The sequence below is a fragment of the Delphinapterus leucas genome, chromosome 3, assembly GCF_059928025.1.
Source record: "Delphinapterus leucas isolate spDelLeu-1000000601 "Yukka" chromosome 3, BTC_Dleu_Yukka2, whole genome shotgun sequence".
Taxonomy (NCBI): Eukaryota; Metazoa; Chordata; class Mammalia; order Artiodactyla; family Monodontidae; genus Delphinapterus; species Delphinapterus leucas.
This window is the reverse complement of record NC_143131.1, coordinates 37,337,995-37,362,658: the sequence shown is the minus strand read 5'-3', so window position 1 is coordinate 37,362,658 and position 24,664 is coordinate 37,337,995. Positions and strand designations below refer to the sequence as shown.

Sequence of the window (24,664 nt, the reverse complement as noted above, 5' to 3'; positions counted from 1 at the left end):
CCACTGCACCACCAGGGAAGCCCGTTGGATGAGTTTTTTTAAAGCTTTATTGATGTGTAATTGACACCATAATGCATACATATAAAGTGTATAATTTACAGTATATAATTTAAGGTGTACAACTTGTGAAATTATCACCACAGTCAAGTTGTCTTGTGCCATTTTGTACTCCCTCCACACTGTCCCCTGCCCCCTCCCCCAGGCTACCACTGACCTGCTTCTGTCCATATAGATTAGTTTGAATTTTCTAGATTTAAAAAAAAAAAATGGTGTTTTTAAAAACTTATGGATTTGGGCTTATCTGGTGGTGCAGTGGTTAAGAATCCACCTGCCAATGCGGGGAACACGGGTTCGAGCCCTGGTCCGGGAAGATCCCACATGCCACGGAGCAACTAAGCCCGTGCGCCACAACTACTGAGCCTGCGTGCTCCGCAACAAGCCACCGCAATGAGAAGCCCGCGCACCGCAACGAAGAGTGGCCCCCGCTCCCTGCAACTAGAGAAAGCCCGCGCGCAGCAATGAAGACCCAACGCAGCCAAAAATAAATTAATTAAAAAATATATATTTTAAAAATTTATGGATTGGAAAATGAAGCCGTCTCTTTCCTTTTTGCACAATTCCTCATCTACCTTTTCCTGCCAAGATCAATTTGTAGGATAATATGGAGTAGCCTTCAGGGAATTAATGAAATTGATGTATGGAAATATGTGAGTTATTAAAGTATTTTTCTCTGGACCCCGAACCCACTTTTCTGTGCTCTTGTATTGTAATGCTGAGCTGGGACTCAGCATGTCACATTTCCGCTTTGTCACCTAGCTCCAGAGTAGGTTCCCTGTTCGTAAGAAGCTGGAGGGAGACGGCTAGGCTGGAGGAAAGAGAAAGCACTTGCTTCTTCCTGGCTGCTTCCTGAGGATTTCCTGTTGGTTCCCACAAAGCAGCATTTTTCTCTCTAGAGGTGTAGTTAGCCTTTTCAAAGCAACAGCTGAACCCAATCTGCTGTTTTTCCTAACATATAGCTTCATGTTGTCCCCCTGGAAACACCACATCAGCTCACCCTCTCCTCAAAGATCTGGGCCCGAGCCACACAGCCCCTGTGAGCTCAGAGAAATAGCGGCAGCTCAGTTCTGCCCCTGCCTCTCCAGTCTGGGTTCAGCTCAGCAACACCTGTTCTTTACACTTCAAAGTTTAATAATCCAGTCTCTTGCTTCTGTTTCCCCAGCTGCCCTTGCAGTTGCTATCTCTGTGATATCTTAGATTTCTCTTTTTACTCTTTCAGTTACATAATTGATAGCTTTCTACCTAGTTTCCAATTCTATATTTTAATTTCTGCTCAAATAACTGGTGTGGTTTCTGTCATCTGCCTGGATTCTGAATATTATAGGAATAGACAGATGTGTTTATTTGATGTTCCTTTTAAAGAAAATACACAGAAGAAATTGTATACATAAAGATATGACATAGTGTTTGTAGGGGGTTAAATGGTCGTCTCCCAAAAGATACGTCCTTGTCTTAATCCCCAGAACCTATGAAATTAACCTTATTTAGGAAAAGTCTTTGCAAATATAATTAAATTAAGGATCTTGAGATGAGGAAATTGTCCTGGACTCTCCAGGTGGGTCTCAAACCCGATGACTAGTGCCCTTTTAGGAGTGAGGCAGTGAGAAGTTTTGACACAGAGGTGGAAGCAATGGACCATGGTGGCAGAAATTGGAGTAGTGCAGCCACAAGTCAAGGGATGCTGACAGCCACCAGAAGCTGCAGGAGACAAAGAAAGATTTCTCCCCTAGAGTTTTCAGAGGGGGTAATTACTGCTGACACCTTGATTTCAGACTTTTAGCCTCCAGAGCTAAGACAGAATAAATTTCTGTTGTTTTAAGTGACCCAGTTAGTGGTAATTTGTTACAGCAGGTGCAGGGAACTAATATAAGCTATAAACTGCCAGGGAGAATTTAAAGTGGTGGAAGCTCAATTCTGAATGCAGCATATAATGGATGCTGCTCAACTTTATGGCTTAGTGGATTTAATAAACCTATGCATAGTCACTTGGTGCCCAGTATTGGATATATTGAGTCATAAGGCCTAAGTGGCAAGTTGGCTTTTTCTGCTGCCTTGTCCTCCTTTGGACATGATCCCTCTCTTCCTCTGGGCCCCATTCAGCATTCAGAGCCTTCTGAGTCACTGACTAAATGGGTTGGAGTACTATTGTCAAGAGTGTCCTATGCTGTCTTCAAAATTGAAAGAGGCCACAAGTGCTGTGCAGCAGAAAAAGCTAACATTTATTTATCTATAATGATTTTGAGCCTCTCTTCACACACTCTTTAGCCAATTTGTATTATATTATTATTTTTTAAAAATATTTATTTATTTATTTTGGCTGCGCCAGGTCTCAGTTGCGGCACGCAGGATCTTCATTGCAGCATGTGGACTTCTTAGTTGCAGCATGCGGACTCTTAGTTGTGGGCGTGCATGCGGGATCTAGTTCCCTGACCAGGGATCGAACCTGGGCCCCCAGCACTGGGAGCGGAGTCTTACCTACTGGACCACCAGGGAAGTCCTTGTATTATACTATTCTTTTGTGAATTGCCTATTCATATCTTCTGAACATTTTCCTTTGGGTTTCCTGCCTTATCATTTAATTTACCGAGGTTATATGTATATAGATGTAATAACTTGTGAATTTTAGACTTTGAAAATTTCTTTTCCTAGTTGTCATCAATCAGTTTTACCCATGTGTCCTTCATGGTATAGAAATACTTCTTTCTATATACTATGTTTGTCATCCCATTTTAGAGAGTGTGCTGTGTCATTATTTCCAGGGCATACAACAATGACATACTTTTAGCAACTGTTGTCCCATTGTTTAACTTTTCTACATAATTCATAAAAGGAAGCTTATACTGAAGCATGATTCTTATCTGGAAGCTTCTCTAATAATTTATATATTTTCTTACCCTGGAGTTCTTCTATGCTCAAAGCAATCTGTAACTTTAAACTTGAAGGTAAGAATAAATTCCTGATTTTTTTCCTAAAAAATTGTGCTTTCTAGATTTATCTACTTGAAAGTACTAGGTGCAATTATCAACAAAATAGTATTGAGCACATCAATTTAAAAATTGTGGTTTTCACATACCAGTTACCAATGAAAGGAATCTAGTTTCCTTGGAGAAAAGACTGATTGCAGGTCTGGGGCAAGGAAAATAAAAGCTGCACCTGGGACAATTCATTGCACCAGAAAACAAGGAAACTGTAAAAGACTATGAGATCATATGCCAGCAAAGAAAAAAGAGTGAGATTACAGGGCTGTCATTGACCAAAGATAACAACACTTGAATATCAAATAAAATAATGAGTAGAATTTATTTAAACACTCTCTCTGGTCAGGTTCTAGAGGATGCAGGGACGGAGTTAGGCATGCAAATGTTTATTGAAGAGTAATACCTATGAAAGGAAAAAAGAATGAAGGAAAGCTGTCAGACCGCTATGCAGATCAGACAGTTTCTGCCAGGCAAAGGGGTAGACTAATTCTAATATGAATGTGCTGGTGTTCTTACGCATCAGGATTCTGTCTGAACTTCAGAGATTTAGATAAACCAAAGGGAGATGTTGCACACTCAACTATGGGGGCCAAAATACCTCTTTGTTCCTGCCCTGCTATTATAGTCATATATTGTGCAGCTTGTTGGTGATTGATGCTGAGCATCTGCAGACGGACCCCACTGCTGGGTGTCACCGAAGCGACTTCTTCCTTGTGCACCCACATCACTTGCTTGCGGTGCCTCCCCTCCTCCTTGAATTTCAGCTGCGACTGGGTTCAAACAATTCTGAGCTGGCCTCAACCTCTAACCACTCAGGCAGAGCTCTTCTATTCTGGGTATCTTTGTGGGAATCTTCACCTCAGCTGTGAGTGTCCTAAATTGCCCCCGTAAACCTTGCAACTAGTTGAGCTTTCAATCACCTGCCATCTTTACTGTCCTGTTGTTTGATTTTTCTGTTTTGTTATTTATCATTTATTATTTTACCATGCTCTTCCCTCCTCCCTGCAGTTAAGCAAACTATAAAAATCTGGCTTTGAAGGGAGGCATCACATTTAGAACGTTTCTTTCTGGTCAGCAAATCAGTTACGGCAATGCTCATGGACTTGGCTGTATTCTGAATGGTCTCTTGACTGCCGCTTCGCTCTCTCACTAAGATGTAAGGACGAAAGCTGTAGCCAGATTTTCATCTTTTTGTGTGTGGCTCCAATCACAGCACCTGGAGCACGGAAGGACATCAAAATGTGCTTCCTAAGTGTTGGGAATGACTGTACTTTATCACAGTAAAATAAATGTCTAGTCAAGGACATCAATAATGTAGCCACTGATGCTTTTGTCAACAGGTTGACACAGATGAAGAAGGATGTATTACAATGCAATACACCATGGATGTATTATGTTAAGGAAAAAAATCCATTTAGAGGGAAAAAACCTACCCTCAAAAGGCAGTGTTTAACATTTGTTCTCATTAAATTATCATTCTATCCATGATGATATTGATAATAATACTTGAGCACGTTAATTTCTGCCAGGTAATCCTAAATATTCATTTTATTATTGAATGCATTCATGAAAGCTGCCTTGTTTATTTGCTTTCCATTTCAGAGGTGACAAAAGGAGGCCTAGAGGGAGGAGATAATCTGCTGAGGGTCACTCATCCAGAGACGGGTGGAACTGCCCCTGCACCCAAGCAGTTCAGTTTCTGGAGCTTCTTGTCATGACTCTGGTCCAAATACAATTTGAAGTTCTTTGAATTGAGCAATTCACTAGGAGAGGACAAAACTGGGACAGTCAGAAAGTCCAATTTGAGAATTAGGTCACCACCCTTGGCCCTCCTTTACATCACAAATCTTCCTGTGGCATCCCCCCACCCCTGCAAGCATTCCTTTGCTTGGAGATCTGGGTTTCCAAGTCTGTTCCAACACTAGCAGTATGATTTGGGGCCTTCTACATACACCCCATTGTCCCCCCAAACAGATTTTTCCCCCTCGGGTGTACTAGTACTTTTCCTTTTCAACCCTAATCCCATCTATCATGAAGAGATTTGACCATGAATCATTTTATCCAAGATGATTGGGTTTTGTATTAATATTATCAGGTCTTCTGATGCAATTATCTTGTAGGATTAATGTCACCACCCAAACTCCCCCTATCTAGCCAGGAGGCCAAAAGAGCATAAAAACTCGCGGGCTGGGGGCTTCCAATTCCCAGACACTCGGTATCGCCCGGTGTGAGACCCACGCGATGGCGCAGCCCTTTCCCGACTGTGAGCGCCGGGGCCCCAGACGCCGCCAGCCCCGAGCTCAGCCGACTCTGCGCCCTGGACGCTCCCTTTCTACCCCGCCCCGTGCGAGCTCTCCTGGGACGGCCCAGACTTCGACTGGGAGATGCTTTCCAGTCCCTGCGGCGGGCTTCTGCGCTGGGACCGTTCGCGAAACGGACAGTTTGCTGGAGGCCGAAGCCCTCGCGACGGGACGCAGAACCACCTGCCCCGGACCAGACGCGCGCGACGCACCCGGACCCAGAGGCGCCCCAGGAGAGGCGGCCGCCGCCCCCGCAGCCTCCCTCGGCGGGTGGCACCGCTTCCCGGACGGACGAGCGGAGCCCGAGAACGCTGACGGCGGGGACCCTATGGAGCGTCGCCCGGCTCCTGCCCCTGGGACCCGCCGCACGTCCCAAGGCTGGTGGCAGCGGATCCGACGCTCAGCGGCCCGGAAGACCCAGGGCTGCCAGGAGCCCCGAGATTTGCGCTGAGTCCCTCACTAAGTACAGTCCCGTTGGCAGTTTATGAAATGCGTATTACCCTGCAATGTGAAGATCATTGATAAAATCAATGTACAATGTCTTCTGAATTTGTATAACAAGATGAAAGATACATGCTATTGTTTTAATTTCTGTATTTTTTCATTTGTAGGAATGTGAACCTCGTTAAATAAACTTTAAAGAAAAGAAATTTATGCAAGATGATTGATGTTTTGCTTTCAACAAAACTGTACAAATGAACTTTACCTGTTTGGGATGAAATTCCTTGCTGACACAGTTTAGGAGCTGCCCATAGTTCCTTGCCAAGTGGGCCTCTACAGGGGGCAGGGAGACACAAGTTATCCTGCTTCAGTAAAGCAAACAGGAGAGAAGAGCCAGACAGGGAGTGCCAGCAGGACACAGTCATAGCGTTTAAAATCTCCTCTTGAAAGTGACACTCCATGACATTTGCTATCCTAAGTGACATCTTCTTTTCCTCTGTGAGCTCTATCGCATATGCCCTGCTGTTTAATGGTTTGTTTCAAATAACTGGGCTGGTGAATGGTAAGGAGAAACTCTCATCCTTATTGACGCTTAGGTGAGACTAGCATGGACTTAGAGAAAAACTTTCCCTCCCTATGGCGGGCAGTGGGCAGGGTGAGGTGTTTCCAGAAGGCTAATGGCAAAGGAACTCTTTCTTGGTCTCAAGCAAAGTCAGCCTTTAAGTCTTGGGAATGTGATTAGGGTGAGGAAGGAGCCAGATTAAGCATGAAGTCTTTCTCGCAGATAATTTTCCCTCTTGGTCTAGCTAAGGAGCTGCACTTTGGTCTTTAGTTTCAGGGTTCTTTCAACCCTCCACACTCACTCTACCACTAGGCTCAGCCCCTCACCACGAGACTCCAGATGCCCCAGTCTCTGGGCTACTTCAATGCCCAGCAGGGATTAGAGAAGCTCCTTGCTCCTGTCCCAGGAGCCCTGTGTTAAAAAGGTTAACACATACAAAAGACATTCAAATGTCTTTATTAGTATGGTTTATTTAATTCGTGATGGAAGGACGTGTAAGAAAGGGAAGATGTAAAACTTCAAGATAAAATATTGAGGGAGAATTTTCATCTTTTAACCTTATGGTCTCATCCAAAAACCATGATGAATATAAAACAACCATTCTCAAAACATCCTGAAGAGCAAAAGAAAAATGTGAACATTTACATATGTTATTAAGGACATCTAGATTCATTCTTCTAAGATTTCTAAAAGAAAAAGATTGTAATAAGTAAATATGTTGACGGTGATGTCCCTGTTGTATTTCTTTTTGTGGTTTTTAGGAACAGAAATGGAATAACTCAAACAGTTTAAGCATAAAATAATTTATTGGGGGATAAAAAAATAACTTGTGGGGCCTCCACCGGGCCCCGCACAGGGGCCGCGGTGGCCCTCGGCGTGCGGGTGGCGCCTGTGACAGCGGCGCCGCTCTGCTCACGACCCCGGCCCCGCGCCGGTGCCGACCTCCTTGGCGCGGCGGCGTCGCCCGGTAGGATGGACGGCGAGGCGGGGTCCGCGGCGGGGGTGGGCTCCGAGGGCCGCTGTGCGAGGACAGGCGCAAGGGCTGCGACTCGAGCGGCGAGGCTGTGGTTGGGCACGTGCTGCTGGAGGCTGCCGAGCCGGTGACCCTGCGCGCGCAGCGCCTGGCGGCCCAGGGCCGCGCCACCGCCGCCTGGGGCCGGAGCGCCGGCGCCGCGGACCCCGCCGCCGCCTCGGGGATGGAGAACCTGACAGTGCGCCTGAGCCTGCGCGAGCCCCCGGCCGGCGACGGCATCCTCTTACTACAGCCTGGAAAACGTGAATCCCCATTCAGCTTTGAACGTCCATCGAAACTTTTGGTAACCTCATTCACCTGGAGGTATGGAAGTGTTCAGTACTGTGTGAGAACGGTTTGGGAACGACCTGATCAGAGGGTTAAGCGGCAACTCCAGGTCGTCAGTCACATCGATGTCAACCCACCAGCATTACTAACCCCTGTATTGAAAACTCAACAGAAGATGGTTGGCTGTTGGTTTTTCACTTCTGGTCCAGTCTCGCTGAGTGCCAAAACTGAAAGAAAGGGATACTGTAATGGAGAAGCTACTCCAATCTATGTAGAAATAGGGAATTGTTCCTCTCGTCTGATTGTTCCCAAAGCTGCCATTTTCCAGACGCAGACGTATGTGGCAAACGTGCGCGGGAACCACATCGCCTCCGGGAGCACCGGCACCTGGAACGGGAAGACCCTCAAGATCTTCAGCACGGGACGCCGTGCTGCATCATCCGAGTCGACTACTCCTTAGCTGTGTATATTCACATTCCTGCTGCTAAAAAATTGATGCTTGAGCTGCCCTTAGCTTTGTGTCCTGGCAAGAACCTATCATCTCAGAGTCTCAACTCTGAAACCAGGCAATCCTCTCTTAAATGCTAAATTACTAGACATTTGTCAGCCTTGCTTGACGAGCAGAGAGTTTTTTTCCCCAGTGAATGGAAAAGACAAGGACTGGACCTCTCTCCCCAGGGACCTGCCTCTCCTCCCATCCCCCTCCTTAAACACCATCACCAAACCCCTCCCAGGAAGATGCAGTTTTCTCCTTAATCTCGCGAGGCTCCGAGGCAATTTGCAAGGCAAATGAGTGTCTATCCCCACTTATCTGGGCTTGGGTTTCCGATCTTCTGTACTAGACAGACCCTATAAAAGGCACAGTCAGCATGGGGCTGAATCATTCGCCCCTTTGCTTAGACCCGCTACGCGTCTGGCCTGGGAGGAGGCTGAAGCCATGGAACCGCACGCATACTACACCTGGGAAGGGCTGTCCTGGAGGAGGGCGCATCCAGAGCCCCACATGCCACCGGGCCTCAACCGAGAACAGGCCTGGGCCTGGGCTCTGGATAACTTCCCTGCGCTGAGCCGCCCCTCCTGCCAAAGCCCCCAGTTCTGCGAGGACGCGCACTACTGTGCATGTAGGCTGCCGCGGCGCGCTTGCCCCGGACACGCAGACGGTCGCCAGGCGGAGAGCGGTCACAAACGCTGGCGAGACCCACAAGCGCAGGAGCCAACGGCTAACCCGGGGTGGAGCGACAGTCCCGTCAAGAAGAGGCCGAAGCCACACACCGCAGGGCACAATCGGGCCTGAACAGCCAGGAGATGCCCGCAGCAGCGGAGGCCGACAGACACGCGGCCAGATGGCCTCCAGGAGCCCAGGACGATCCCCATCCCCTACCCCGAAGCTGCGGAAGCCCTGTGGAGGCTTGAAACCCTGTGGAACTCGGCAAGGAAAGGAGTCGCAGCCTTCTGTCCGGCCCACGGCGCCCCTTCAACTCATGCCCTGGCCTGGACTTCTCCCCTGGACCCCGCCTTGCTCTGGGATGAGCCTGGAGGACCCTGTGGGGAAGACCAGTCCTTATTTGTCCCTCCTTTCCTGGATTACTGACAGCTCTCTCAATTAGAAATCTCTCTTCAGGGGATCCATACTGTCTTAAGGAGCTTTCTTGCAGTTGTACTCAGAACTGTCATGTTTCTTATGTTGATTCCAATTATGAGCAATGATTAAAACTTGCTTCCCTATTCTCTGCCTGTGGATTGATTTGGGTGGGTAGAGTCAGGCCTGGAAGCGGTATAGGGGCTTCTGTGGCTGAAAGGGGAGCTGGGACCAGGGCATGGCTCCTTAAGATCAAAGAAATGTAAAGTGAAACCATGACATGTAACTTTGACTACCACAGTGGTCTGTATTAATCTTTTCCATTTGTTCTAATATTGCTAAAGTAGTAACTCCCCAAAGCAGCTTTTGAGAAATGAATTTGAAAGGGTCTTTGGAAAGCCAACGTGACAATATGCATTAAGCATTTCAATATGAATACCCTTGGGGACTTCCCTGGTGGTCCAGTGGTTAAGACTCCGAGCTCCCAACGCAGGGGACCCCCAGGTTTGATCCCTGGTCAGGGAACTACATCCCGCATGCCATAACTAAGCCCACTCGCTGCGACTAGAGAAACCTGCACACACCAATCAAGAACCTGCGCACCAAACGAAGACCCAGCGCAGCCTAAATAAATAAATCTCAAATATATATATATGAATACTCTTGACCCAGAATTCCAGTTCTGCAAGCCAGAAATTGTGGTTAACAGGCGATTTTCCAATATAAAATTAAAAATAAACGATAGTCATATTTGCACAGTTCCAAACTATGCTGCTCTTAGAGGTAGAATGGAAGGCATGACTTTGCAAAGATACCCAGAGGCTGAATGTACCAGGCTGAGCCCTGGACAGGTTGTGACTGTAGCAACTAAGGGTGGTTCTAAGCAAGTTGGAAGGGAAAGCACTAAGGCACAGCCACCCATTAGGCTGACAGAGGGCAGGGTTTCCAGAGCCTTGCCTATGCAAACGCTCTGCTGCAGTTCCTTCCACAAGTGCCTACCTTGGGAATTTGCAACTGAGACTTGGAATTTGATCATAATATGTACGTCAAGCATCAAGTTGCCTCCCAATTTCTTGTTACCTGTCTCAAGTCTATATGTAAAGGGATTTTCTCATGTCTCTTCCTGGATTGACATACAGCCACACAGTCCCCACTGCAGTCCACCAGGGTATTCCCAGCTCCTCTATAAGAAAACTTTGCATCACTGCTGGTCTCCCTCTGGATGCCAGGACATGGTCACCAATAGCACACTGTTGTCTGGGAGCTGGTTCCAGAAAATGGTTGCTCTGTTTCAGGATGCATTTCTTCTAGTGCCCATTCTTTAATCCCACCAAGTATCATCACACAAGGTTGAACGGCTGTACCAGTTTTTATCGAAGGATTGGGGTAACTGAAGGAAATTACACAGCAGAAGGGAAAAATTTAAACTAAATATTGAATTTTTTTAAAGTTATCATTACTGAGAGTACCTTATGACCTACTATAGAAAATGAACCTCTTTAGAATTCGTTTCCTTACAGGGCACGATAATGGTTCCAAGGAGAATCAGAATGTTTACTGACCCTGTGCACTAAACAGTGCCAACCAGGTTTCCCAGACTCTCCAGACCACAGTTCTCCCTTAAAGAATGTGGACCCGTGGCTGTCACCTAATTGTGCTGCTAGGGCTGAGAGATAGCACTGTGGTTTTCCTCTTAGGAGCCTGCGTTTTGTTTCACTTCTTTCTCAAAAGTAAAAAGATTAGCAATAAGAAGACAATCCAGGGCTTCCCTGGTGGCGCAGTGGTTAAGAATCCTCCTGCCAATGCAGGGGACATGGGTTCGAGCCCTAGTCCGGGAAGATCCCACATGCCGCGGAGCAACTAAGCCCGTGCGCCACAACTACTGAGCCTGTGCTCTAGAGCCCAGAGCCACAACTACTGAGCCAGCATGCTGCAACTATTGACGCCCACACGCCTAGAGCCCATGCTCCGCAACCAGAGAAGCCACCGCAATGAGAAGCCCGCACACCACAACAAAGAGCAGCCCCCACTTGCCACAACTAGAGAAAGCCCGCGCGCAGCAATGAAGACCCAACACAGCTAAAAATAAATAAAATAAAATAAATTTATTTAAAAAAAAATAAGAAGACAATCCATAGGCAAGACCTCCTCACCTCCAAACTGGAATCACAACCTGCAGGAAAAGGAACCCATTTTTTGAACCATATACTTAGGATCCCTGAGAATATTTTCCCCACACTAAGACTGTCCCTGACTGTCTCACCAGAAGGCAATCCCTGCCTATACATGTCCTTGTTAACTCTTCGCACAGATCTATCTATATTCTTTCATGACACCCTTTTCCCTAACAATAGACCAAAACTTATTTTTGGTATAGGTGGAAAAAGAAATGGACTTATTTTATTCTAAAATCCATCTACTTTATTTCACATCCATTTCAATGATTATTTGTGGAATCTATAAAATACTCTTTCTGCCTTCCCTTCTTGAAATCACCTCGTTCCTGTCTTGAGAAAATAGCTACCTGGTAGATATCTTGCTATTTCACATGCCCAGTATTGAAGGATGAGTTTGCTCCGTGCTGGTCTATACGGTCAGTGGAACTTTCCTATTTTTGATGCTCAGAAAGGTTGTTTATGAGTGAAACTTTAAAAAAATAGGTGAGACATTGTACTTGACATACCCTTTTCTTCAAAAAATAAAAAGGAAAAAAAATAGAAGAGTTGGGGAAATCCTACAGATTAGAAGAAGTATTAAGACATCCCAACTACATGTAATGGGTAGACTTTATCCGAATGAGTTGTCCCCCCCTTTGTTGGTGACTGGTATCGGTCATCTGCAGCCTGACCGCATTGCTGGTTCTCACTGTAGTGGCGTCCTTCTGCTGCATGTGTAACACAGGCTAGCTGCTGCTAACTGCTGTGGGGAAAACCAAATGTCACTGGTGTTCAAACAACTTTCTGAGAAGGTTCTACTCCACCAGGGCCTATTGGCGCCATGTTGAGCCTTCAAAGGAAACAGTGTTGTTGTCCTTGCCTTAAACCCGGCCAAGCAGAGTTTTGTGTCTTGAATATCTTTATTAGATTCCCCCAAGTCAGTTACAGTCATTGCATGCTGGTCTAATGAACCCCTTCAACTCACCACTATTGGCTGCCTTGCCCAGAACTTCCAACTCTCTGCCTCTTGCATTGTCTATACTTTTATCTTCTTTATTTCTCATTTTTGGTTTTGATTCTCTTCCCTCTTTTCTCTGTTTCTTTATATCTCTTTTTTTTTACAGTTACTTCTTTAAAAAAAATTAATTAATTGATTGATTAATTTTGGCTGCATTTGGTCTTCGTTACTGTGTACGGGCTTTCTCTAGTTGCGGCAAGCAGGGGCTACTCTTCGTTGTGATGCGTGGGCCTCTCATTGTAATGGCTTCTCTTGTTGCGGAGCACGGGCTCTAGGCGCACGGGCTTCAGTAGTTGTGGCACATAGGCTCAGTAGCTGTGGCTCGTGGGCTCTAGAGCTTGGGCTCTGTAGTTGTGGTGCACCGGCTTAGTTGCTCCACGGCATACGGGATCTTCCTGGACCAGGGTTTGAACACATGTCCCCTGCATTGGCAGGTGGATTCTTAACCACTGTATCACCATGGAAGTCCCCTTATTTCTCATTTTTATTGATACCATTTCTTTTTACCTCAGCTCATGCAAAACACTGGCTTTGCTGGGAGTCATCTTAAACGTTAGAATTTTCCTTCCTGGCAGAGAATCAACTTCCATAAGGAACAAGTTTTAGCTGTGTCCTCATGGTCTCTTAACTGTGACTTTGCTCTTCCCTTAAAATTCAGCTCTGCCAAAGCAGGACCCAGTTCTACAGCTCTGTGCAGCACCATCACAGCAGCTTGCCCGTGGCAGGTTGTCAAAACATGCTTGTTAAAAACTCTGAATTTAACTGACTTTGTTACATTGAAGATGAATGACTGATCAAGGAAGTCTAGGCTTAGAGGCACTGACATGTTTGCAAACAGAATGTCTGAAACATCTCAGGAAGGATGTAAGGGAATACGATTTCACTATAGATCTGACACAAGAAGGAAAAAACAATCCATTCAGATCAAACACACACAAAAAGACAACATTTTGAGTTTGTTATTCATTGATGTTATGTTTAATATCCATGATCATGTCACTAAGAATGACAATGAAAATAATAATAATTGTAATTGAACAACTTATTTTCTGCCTGGGAATATCTAATTACATGACCTTTGTTATTGAATTTAATCATAAAAGTTACCTTGAAAAATGTTAAATTTTAGCTACCATCCAGGCAAAAACATGAAGATAAGAGAGGTTAGGTAACAAGCAGAGTCATATAGAAATAATAGACAGAACTTGTACCCAAACAGTCTGCATCTAGATCTCTAGGCTTTGAGCCCTCCCCTCCTACATGTTGGCTGGAAGTCTGAAGCAATTTTAACTTAGAATTGAAGATCAGAGTGTCAGTCTGACCAGCAGTGTGATTTCATGCAAAGATGGCCAACTTCTCATTCTGATCATCTGGATAAAATCTGATGATACTTTCCAAGCAGAAGGGCCCTGAGAATCGATGGACATACAGTTAACTAAAAGTGTCAGGCACATAGGATACTTTTCATAAAAGAGTAACCTTCCAAAGAGCTCGTCTTGGCAGAGTCCCTGTACCTGTAATTCTTAAAACAACAACAACAACAACAACAACAACAAAAATTTAATTCTATCGAATCAACAAAATCGATTCAACTTCGAATAACTACATCCAAGATGATTGGATTTTCCCCTAATCTCCTCAGGGCCCGCCTTCTGAAGCAATCTGAAACCTGACAAAATGGCACCACCCATCCTAATATCCTCTGGTTGGACAGCTAAAAAGTTGGACGGGAAGGTATAAATTCGCAGGGAAGGGATCCCTGAAAACTTCTCCTCCTCTCAGGGGCTGAAGCGATGGAGCCGAACTTCCCCCGCTGCATGCGCGAGGCCTGGGATTCCGCAGAGGAGTCCCAGGAACCAGAGATGCTGCAAATCTTGAGTTTAGCGGACCCTGCGGAATGGCAGCTCCCTTTCTATCCTACGCTGGGCCAGCTCTCCGGGGACGACGAGGACTTCAATGGGGAACAACTTTCTACCGCCTGCGGACGTCTGCACCCACACTGCCGGAAACATCGACCCCGAGCGCAGAGCACCTGCAGGCTGGGCGCTGGGCCGCCCGCCCCGGACAAGACGCCCACCACTCGCCAGGAGCCACAATCGCCCTCAGGAGGTGGGGCCGCCGCCCACCCGCAAAGCTTCCCTGGGCGGGTCTTGCGGCATCGGGAACCCAACATCTGGAACCCGCGACCTTTGACCGCGGGGACCCTTCCGGAGCATCGCCCTCCTCCTGGCCTGGAGAGACATCACCGGACGTCCCAAGGCTGGTGGCCGCGGACCCACACGCAGTGGCCGGGAAGACCCTGGGCTGCCTCTCCCGCCGCCTTTGGACCCAGGAGCCCTCATCTCCGCTGAGACCCTTCATTGGATGATCCCTTGCGACAGATGTTATTACAATAACACCTCTCCGTTTAGCAATCATGGAAGAATTCGTCTTCAGAGACATTTGTGAAGTTTTCTTTCGCTTACTTAATAAATTATACCAAATTCCAACACCTTTCTCTCTCTTACTTTGGCTTTGGGGGAAGGACCCGACGCAGGGGCGGGGTGGCCGGTGCCAGCTCTCACCAGGGACCCTCAGTCCCCTGATTTGATGGGCGGGGGGAGGCCGGTAGGGTCTCTTGGGCACACCGGGCGGCCAGGGGTCCAGCATAGGCGTTGCCAAACTGGGTCACACGTGCTGGGCTCCGAGACATCCAGCAAAGAGCGGCCAGCAGCCCTGAGAACTCCACTTCGCCCGACGAACGCTCCTGCGCCCTGGCCCTGGCCCTGGCCCTTCCAGTCCATCTGTGGGGCCGTCCAGTCACCTTCACGTTGCTCCACGGCCCCCAGCGCCTGTCGCCGCTCCAAACGCATCTAGAAGCATTGGCCTCGGGTAGCGCAGAGCTTCCGTCTCCCTCAGGCACTCTCCTGGGCGTGTCCCTTCTTCCTGCTCGCCCCAAAGCCGACTTCCAGCCCCCACCTCAGAGTTGACCTGCAGCCAGAGCGCTGGGGCCCCGGACAGGAGAAAACTAGGGATTGTCTTTTGCGGCGGGGCGTTTCTGCGGCCAGATTCTCGAGCGGTTAGGCTCGCGTCACTTCCTAACTCCAACTTGGCGACTTCCCAAGGCGCCTGACTTCTCATTACCATTCGGAGTTGAACTAGAGTGTCCACCACCCAATCCGGGGTTTGAAACGGGGCCTGAGAGAGCAATGGCAGGCAAAGTGTAAGTGCTTAATAAATGTTAATACAATTATACTGAGAATTTCTCAACTGCTGTGATTTCTCTGGGGGCAAAATCCTTCACTGGGATTAATCTCACAGGAGTCTGAATGTGGGGACTCCCTGCCTCGGGAGCAGTTTCCTGGAAACCCTTCACCTCATCGCTCTGGTTTCTGGCATCCCACCCAACCTCACCCTTTCTCTCCTTTCCCTGCCAGGATTCCATGGGCCACCTGTGCAGCCTGGATGCTGTGGCTCAACCAGTATGTAACCCTGGCCGGTCCCCAGGGAATGCAAAAAATATTCTTTTCACCCATCTATTAGACCACAGGGTGATACTTTACTTTTTTAGACTCAAACAGAACTTTTCCATTGAGGCCTGAGCATGGGAAATATACAGCTCATAACAAGAGGATGTGATGACATGGGTGTGTGTTGTAGACACTGCTATGTCTTTATTAATGTACTTTAATTTCCTACTTTGTCTTTTATTTCTTAAAGAGTGTATATGAGAAATGAAATCAGTGAGAACTGGAAATAAAGAAATAAATTATTTTAAAATTTCATCCTCACTTTTTCAGTAGTCATTTCAAATCTTCAACTCTTAGACAAATAAATGAAATAGGCCTTGAATTCATGGAAAGACAGAGTTCTCTATAAATTCACTTGTCAGGAGTCACTAGCAGTATGTGGAGTACAGTTCTACAGTTCCTTTAACGATTCTAAAATCCAAAATTTTATGCAACCTACAATTTGGTGTGTAAATTTTGGTACAAAACTCATTTGACAGCAAAATATGGCATAGATTGATGTGAGGCCGTAGTGTTCTCTCTCCAAAGTAACATGAGTATTCATAGGAATGATTGATTACTGGGACTGTCCTAGACCATGCAGACAGGTACACTCTATCAGGCAAGCTTTTATTGTCACTTTATAATTCCTTACATTTTAAATTATAACACACATCTAGACCCCAGTATTTTAATAAATATATTCGAGTATCTTTAATATTAAATAATGTATCAGCCATATCTAAAAATACAAGTATAGGTTGTTTTTGTTGTAAAATTGACTAGTAGTGCTGAATACTGTAGAAGTGCCCTTTGCTGGTAGAAAGCTGGAGTCATTGCAGTATTTGATCATCCATAACATTGTCAAAGAAAATTCTGTTCTGGAATAGATTGCTTCTGCCATTACCTGTAACTATTTCTAGTAATGGGGTTTGCATGCTCCATTTTTTCTTTTCTTTTTACTTAAAAACTTTTTTTAAATTGACTTGTATTAGCCACCTCTACCCCTGCCCTTTGTACTTCCCAACAGCTAAAGCAATGACTCACAGTATAAAGAGAAGTTTTTTAAGCTGTTAGGTTTTATTATCAAAAAAGGTTGTTTTTTTTTAAAGAAATGTTTTTGTGTAATTTTTAAGTAAGGGAAAGGAATTTTCACAAATGTACACAATGTCAAAATTTCTTACATGATTGCTAATTCATGCAATTGAATATGGGGCATGTGGAGAGCAAGGTAACTATATGTAGCTATTTCCTCAAGTCTAGAAATGGATAATTTCAAGAAGGGAAGGCAGGCAGGGGACACAAAAGCAAGAATAAACTAATGGGACTACATCAGACTAAAAAGTTTCTGCACAGCAAAAGAAACTATCGTCAAATTGAGAAGGCAACCTACTGAATGAGGGAAGATATATCTAATCACATATTTGACAAGGGGTTAATACCCAAAATATACAGAGAACTCTTACATCCTCTTAAGGTTTTAACTCAAGTTATACAACTCAATTTATATGATTTAAACTCCAAAAAAAGCAAACAACCTCCTTGAAAAATGGGCAGAGGACCTCAACAGACATTTTTCCAAAGAAGACACACAGATGGCCAACAGACCCATGAAAGATGCTCAGCATCACTAATTATCAGGGACATGCACATCAAAACCACAATGAGATATCATCTCCCAACTGTCAGAATGGCTATTCTCCAAAAGATAGTAAATGACAAGTGTTGGAGAGAATGTGGAGAAAAGGGAACACTCATATACTGTTGGTGGGAATCTAAGTTGGTGCAACTACTATGGAAAACAGTATGGAGATTCCTCGAAATCTAAAAATAGAAATACCATAGGATCCAGCTTTCCACTCCTGGGTATACGTCCAGAAAAAATGAAAGCATGAATTCAAAAAGATACATGCACCTATTTATAATATCCAAGACGTGGAAGCAACCCAAGTGCCTAAAAAAGGATGACTGAATTAAGATGTGGTAAGTATATACAGTGGAATATTGCTCAACCGTAAAAAGAATGAAATTTTGCCATTGCAGCAACATGGATGGACCTAGAGAATATTATGCTTAGTGAAATAAGCCAGACAGAGAAAGACAAATAGTGCATGATATCACTTATATGTGGCATCTAAAAATAATACAAATGAATGTGTATGCAAAACAGAAACAGACTCACAGATACAGAAAACAAACTTGTGGTTACCAGAGGGGAGAGGGAAGAGTGAGGGACAAATTAGGGGTATGGGATTAACATATACAAACTACTATGTATAAAATAGATAAGCAACAAGGATATACTGTATAGCACAAGGATTACAGCCATTATCTTATAATAACCTATAATGGAATATAATCTGCAAAAATACTGAATCACTATGTTGTATACCTGAAACTAACATAATATTGTAAATCAACTGTACTTCAATTTAAAAGAAGATATGGTATATATACACAATGGAATACTACTCAGTCATAAAAAGAATGAAATCCTGCCATTTGCAACAACATGTGGACCTTGAGGGTATTACCTTAAGTGAAATAAATCAGAAGATAAAAGACAAAAACTATATGATTTCACTTATATGTGGAATCTAAAGAAAGTCCAAACCACCCCCCCCAAAAAAAAACCTAAAACAAAAAAACTAAACAAACAAAACAAGAGAACAGATTGGTATTTACCAAAAGGGATGGGTGTTGAGGGCTGGTTGGAATGGGTGATGGGGGTCAAATGTATGGTAATGGATGGTAACTAGATTTTGAGGATGATCACTTTGTAATGAACACATGTGTTGAATCATAATGCTGTACACCTGAAACTTCTATACCAATTTTACCTCAATAAAAAAGAAGGAAAGGCAAAAAGAATATTTTATAGATTTCATAAGTGATCACTGAAATTGATGTGAAATAAATGTAGATGGATTTTAGAATAAAATAAGCTTCCTTTCTTTATCCACTATTCCTACCTACAGGATATATCCGAAGTCATATACCTAATGAATGCCTACACAATCTATTCAATTTACTTTTCTTCAGGAAGGAAAGATAAAAATAATATACATTTCCTGGAAGATTTGGGGGAAATAATGTGGCTTCAAAAGAGTCCCTGTCCAGCAACAAATCCAGAGAAATGAGCCTGCACCCTGCACTACAATATCCAATCTAGAGAAAGAACAGATAAATACTATTTATTCTAGTAAATAGAGAGCCTTATTTAGAAACTAGAATGGAAACTCCTGAAACCAGAAATTTCAAGTGTCTCTGTAAGTGGACTCTAGGTGTCTAGATGGTGGATCCTGAGAGCAGGAGCAGCTTCGAATGGCAAGTGATTATTGGGGGAACTTCAGAAGTGGTCCCAGGAAGCTGACTGCAGCTTTGCTGTGCTAAGTAGCAGAGATATGTCTGTTCAGGTGTGAACAGTGAATGGATGTTTGCATCGTAGAGAAAGGAAGGTGCCTGGATGGCTGTAACACACAGAGGAGTGAGGTTTCCCAATGGGGAGCCCGATTCCCTAGACAAACACCTACTGAGCAGCCCTCCAGCTGACATCTCTCTCCCTCCAAACTGTGCAAATCATGGCACTAGTTCCTTTCAACTTCCCTAGACAGAAGCTGCTCACTAAGAGGGGAGATGATGTATTAGGGGAACTTCAATTTACACACTCCAGATTACACTGTTATACTATTTAAATCAAATTTTACTGTTCTCTAGTGTCTTGGAAAAGCTTCTTGAATAATCACAATATTTTTCTCTTCCACTTTATTTATTTTGTATCTACCCTGGAAAATACAGTGTCATAACACAGAAACTAAATAAACTAAATATGGGGTCATATAATCTGACAGAGTGAAGAAGAAATTGTGAACACACCTTCAAATACCATTAGTTAGGTCTACCCTGTCAATTCCTTGGCTACATCTATGGTCAATCTGATAACTGATTAGGTCAATATCATATATTTGAGCAGTCAAAGTCAGCAATTAAACTATTCAATCAAATCTAACACAAAATTTAAACCTTTCATCATAATTACCTATTAAGTATGATTGGATGCTAGCAGAGACAGAAGACTCTGAGATTGCTGTGGTACAGATATATCTCACTAGGGCCACAGAAAGCCAGTATCTGCCTTCCCTCCATCAATGACCTTATTAATCTTTTTCTAGGCTGAGCCTGTGAATTGGATGTTCTCTCTCGATGATGAGATTTTCCTTCCTCTAGATTTTCCATCACACTACTGAGATCTAAGTTGAAAGGACATGCTCATATTTCTAATAATGCTATTTTGACTCTTCAAGGTAAGTATAGTACCCTCCCAGTTACCTTCTTTCAATTAACTTAGAAAATATTCTTTATAGCACTTATACTAAAAGAGTTCTGTTTGCTTATTTATTGGCATGTTTACTGTCTGTCCCTCCCATGAAACTCAGACACTTTAGGACTTCCCTGGTGGCGCAGTGGTTAAGAATCCGCCTGCCATTGCAGGGGACACGGGTTCGAGCCCTGGTCCGGGAAGATCCCACATGCCGCAGAGCAACCAAGCCCGTGTGCCACAACTACTGAGCCTGCGCGCCTAGAGCCCGTGCTCCGCAACAAGAGAAGCCACCGCAATGAGAAACCCACGCACCGCAATGAAGAGTAGACCCTGCTCACAGCAACTAGAGAAAGCCCACGCGCAGCAACGAAGACCCAATGCAGCCAGAAATAAATAAAAAAATAAATTAAAAAAAAAGAAAGTCAGACACTTTATGGCAGGTCCCATGTCTGCTGGTTGATGGCTTTAGCTCCAGGATCATGTATACATGTAGTATAATATTGGTGCTTAGTAAGGCTTTGGGAATGAAAAAGGAATGAATATAGAAAAAAAATTCTCCAGCCACAGGCTGAACAGAGGAAGATCAGATATCACTGAAAAGGAGAAAAATAACTCTTGGGAGGATTTATTTGTTTGTTTTTCCTTGCTGCTTCTCAGAAATGCTGGTAAACGTGCTGTGAGCATCAAATGCTGGGGTGACCCAATCAATCAGATCTGACCAAAGCCACATTCAGCTCGGTTTTATTGGATGTCATTCAGAAGAGTATATTAATTTGCTTCTTCTCGGGGGTCTGGTATCCTGAAGCAATGTGCACTGAAGGTTAACACCAACGTCTGTGTTTCAGCATCTTAATTCTGATGTCTTAGAGGTCCTAGGCTAGAGGACATCTGCTTCCTGCTTCTCTCTCTTGGCCCAGTCATGCTGTTTCACGGTGTAAGAGAGTGAAGGTTTGGAACTTCATCTGTCTTGCTGTGAGGGTTCGGTTGTCTACAAGCAAGAGGCGGGAACCTGGCTACTGCCTTCCCTGCTCTGGGTAGTAGCCTGGGTCTGGACAACCTCCAGGGACTGAGCAGAGGCTCAGGGGAATGCTCCACTTCTGGTAGGATAGGACCTACAGTGTAGGAGAGAAATAATGAGGACTCAGAGACTTTCTCTGTGCCATGAGTAGTTTGGAAGCTCCCAAAAAGGCCTGCCTGGGAGTTGACACTTGGGTTCCTGCCTGGTCCAACTTCAGCCCCAGAGAAGCTGAATATGGCAGATCAGGTGGCTGCCTGGATCCGGAAAAGCTACAAAACCCCGGTGCAGGTAGTCACGGGGTGCCCACAGGGCAAGGACCTGGAATTCTGCCCTCTCTAAGCCTACCTGGTTGGCTATCTCAGCGCTTTCCCCTCTAACTTGGTTAGAACCATCCCCTTGAATTCAAGTCCCATTGCTACAGTCACCTCCTGCCCAGGGTTCTAGTTCCCCTACTGTACATTTGTTCTCTGGGATATCTTTTCAAAATCATGCCTTCCATTTTATTTCTAGGGCTGCATAGTTTGGGATTGTGCAAATATGCCTATTGTTTATATATATTTTTTATCCTGTATTGGAAAACACGTCCGTTTTTTAACCACAATTTCAGGCTTGTAGAACTGGAATTCTGGGTCAAGAGTATTCTTTTTTTTGAGAATTATTTATTTATTTAGGCTGCGCTGGGTCTTCGTTTGGTGCGCAGGTTCTTGATTGGTGTGTGCAGGTTTCTCTAGTCACAGAGAGTGGGCTTAGTTATGGTAAGTGGGATCTTAGTTCCCTGACCAGGGATCGAACCTGGGGGCCCCCTGCATTGGGAGCTCGGAGTCTTAACCACTGGACCACCAGGGAAGTCCCCAAGGGTATTCATATTGAAATGCTTAATGCATATTGTCATGTTGGCTTTCCAAAGATCCTTTCAAAGTCATTTCTCAAAAGCTGCTTTGGGGAGTTACTACTTTAGCAATATTAGAACAAATGGAAAAGATTAATACAGACCACTGTGGTAGTCAAAGTTATATGTCATGGTTTCACTTTACATTTCTTTGATCTTAAGGAGCCATGGCCCTGGTCCCAGCTCCCCTTTCAGCCACAGAAGCCCCTATACCGCTTCCAGGCCTGACTCTACCCACCCAAATCAATCCACAGGCAGAGAATAGGGTAGCAAGTTTTAATCATTGCTCATAATTGGAATCAACATAAGAAACATGACAATTCTGAGTACAACTGCAAGAAAGCTCCTTAAGACAGTATGGATCCCCTGAAGAGAGATTTCTAATTGAGAGAGCTGTCAGTAATCCAGGAAAGGAGGGACAAATAAGGACTGGTCTTCCCCACAGGGTCCTCCAGGCTCATCCCAGAGCAAGGCGGGGTCCAGGGGAGAAGTCCAGGCCAGGGCATGAGTTGAAGGGGCGCCGTGGGCCGGACAGAAGGCTGCGACTCCTTTCCTTGCCGAGTTCCACAGGGTTTCAAGCCTCCACAGGGCTTCCGCAGCTTCGGGGTAGGGGATGGGGATCGTCCTGGGCTCCTGGAGGCCATCTGGCCGCGTGTCTGTCGGCCTCCGCTGCTGCGGGCATCTCCTGGCTGTTCAGGCCCGATTGTGCCCTGCGGTGTGTGGCTTCGGCCTCTTCTTGACGGGACCGTCGCTCCACCCCGGGTTAGCCGTTGGCTCCTGCGCTTGTGGGTCTCGCCAGCGTTTGTGGCCGCTCTCCGCCTGGCGACCGTCTGCGTGTCCGGGGCAAGCGCGCCGCGGCAGCCCACATGCACAGTAGTGCGCGTCCTCGCAGAACTGGGGGCTTTGGCAGGAGGGGCGGCTCAGCGCAGGGAAGTTATCCAGAGCCCAGGCCCAGGCCTGTTCTCGGTTGAGGCCCGGTGGCATGTGGGGCTCTGGATGCGCCCTCCTCCAGGACAGCTCTTCCCAGGTGTAGTATGCGTGCGGTTCCATGGCTTCAGCCTCCTCCCAGGCCAGACGCGTAGCGGGTCTAAGCAAAGGGGCGAATGATTCAGCCCCATGCTGACTGTGCCTTTTATAGGGTCTGTCTAGTACAGAAGATCGGAAACCCAAGCCCAGATAAGTGGGGATAGACACTCATTTGCCTTGCAAATTGCCTCGGAGCCTCGCGAGATTAAGGAGAAAACTGCCTCTTGCTGGGAGGGGTTTGGAAATTCCGAGTGGTTTTGGTGATGGAGTTAAAGGAGGGGGATGGGAGGGAACGAGGGTCCCTGGCAGCTTCCATTCACTGGAAGGAGCCTCACTACTTGGAAGGAACAGCTATGCATATCACACCTCAGGTTCTCTTCTTTTAGCACAACAGAGAGGATGGACCAGTGTTAAGAGATGAAACAGCCAGGTTCCATCTTTGCCGAACACAAAGGTAGTTCATGCTGCAGCTGGACTGAGATTCCAGGTTCTCCTGCTCCCTCATCAGGTGGGGAGATGAGGAACGGAGTGATTAGGTAGGGGCGGGAAAAGGAGAGTCCCATGCCTACTTAGAATTCTAATACTTCTATTTTGGTCTACACTAGCTCAGCCGAATCAAAGGGACACCTCAAGTTTGCCCTGATTTTCAAAGCTACAGGGCACATTGAATTGAGTGAACACCATGTTTTTAATCGTGTTTGTTGGTAGGGCCCCTATCCTGTTTTATGTAATTATGGACATTCTATCATTAGTGATTCTCATTTCTCTGCTCCCCTTAGGTGTAATTTTTCCTATTAATAGCTATTGTATTTTTAATGTGTATTTGGTATTTTTCAGTGTTGTACTATATATAATACTGTTTTGTGTGCCCACGTATTCAATTCATGTAAAGGAAATGTGTTCTATTCTGATTTTATTCATTACTTTCCATCCGTTTGCTAATTTACAAGATCTTTATATGCAGATTTCATCTGCTGCTTCCAACTCATGCCTATTCCCCTCTGATGAGCTTCTGCCACACTTTACTCCTCCACTGTACCCCAGGGGACCTTCAGATTGCTACTGAGTTACCATTACCGTATGGAATCATCTCTTATGGATCAGTGAGACACTTTCTCTAGGATAGGTACCCATAAGCACAATTGTGGCACAGAAAATGTATAAGCCCAATTTAAGAGAGTACTACCAGATCATTCTTTGGGATGACTGTGTTACAGCAGGCAGGTAGATAGAGGAGCAGAGGAATGGGGGCAGGTGCCGGGTGGCAGGAAATTACGCAGCTTGTAAACAGCAGGGGTCCATGGGCAGACAAAGAAAAGCAGGAGCCTCCAGACTGACAGGAAACCACAAGTTTGGCGTGATATGTGTCCTGGAAGCAAAGAAAGGTGGGAATGTCCTGCACCTGAATGTAACCTGTTGCTCATTATGCTCTCATTATAATAAAATTATCCTTGCAGATAAGAAGTACCCATCATCTTTTCAATTATGTTCGCAGCCACCTGTGCGATGCCGTTCGCTCTCCAACTCTAGC

General features: G+C 45.4%; 1 protein-coding gene and 1 pseudogene across 1 annotated transcript; both read left to right on the top strand.

The window, feature by feature from the left end:
• Nucleotides 1–7,160: 7,160 nt before the first annotated feature.
• On the top strand, nucleotides 7,161–8,932 carry LOC149749545 (arrestin domain-containing protein 4 pseudogene; annotated as a pseudogene).
• A 5,252-nt stretch (nucleotides 8,933–14,184) lies between these two features.
• On the top strand, nucleotides 14,185–14,742 carry LOC149749544 (annexin-2 receptor-like). Its single transcript, XM_089908559.1, has one exon. It carries the CDS (start codon nucleotides 14,185–14,187, stop codon nucleotides 14,740–14,742), a length of 558 nt encoding a protein of 185 aa, XP_089764685.1.
• Nucleotides 14,743–24,664: the final 9,922 nt, after the last annotated feature.

Excerpts from the sequence above, each read along its gene's own strand:
- LOC149749544 (XM_089908559.1), top strand. The coding sequence starts at position 14,185 with ATGGAGCCGAACTTCCCCCGCTGCATGCGCGAGGCCTGGGATTCCGCA.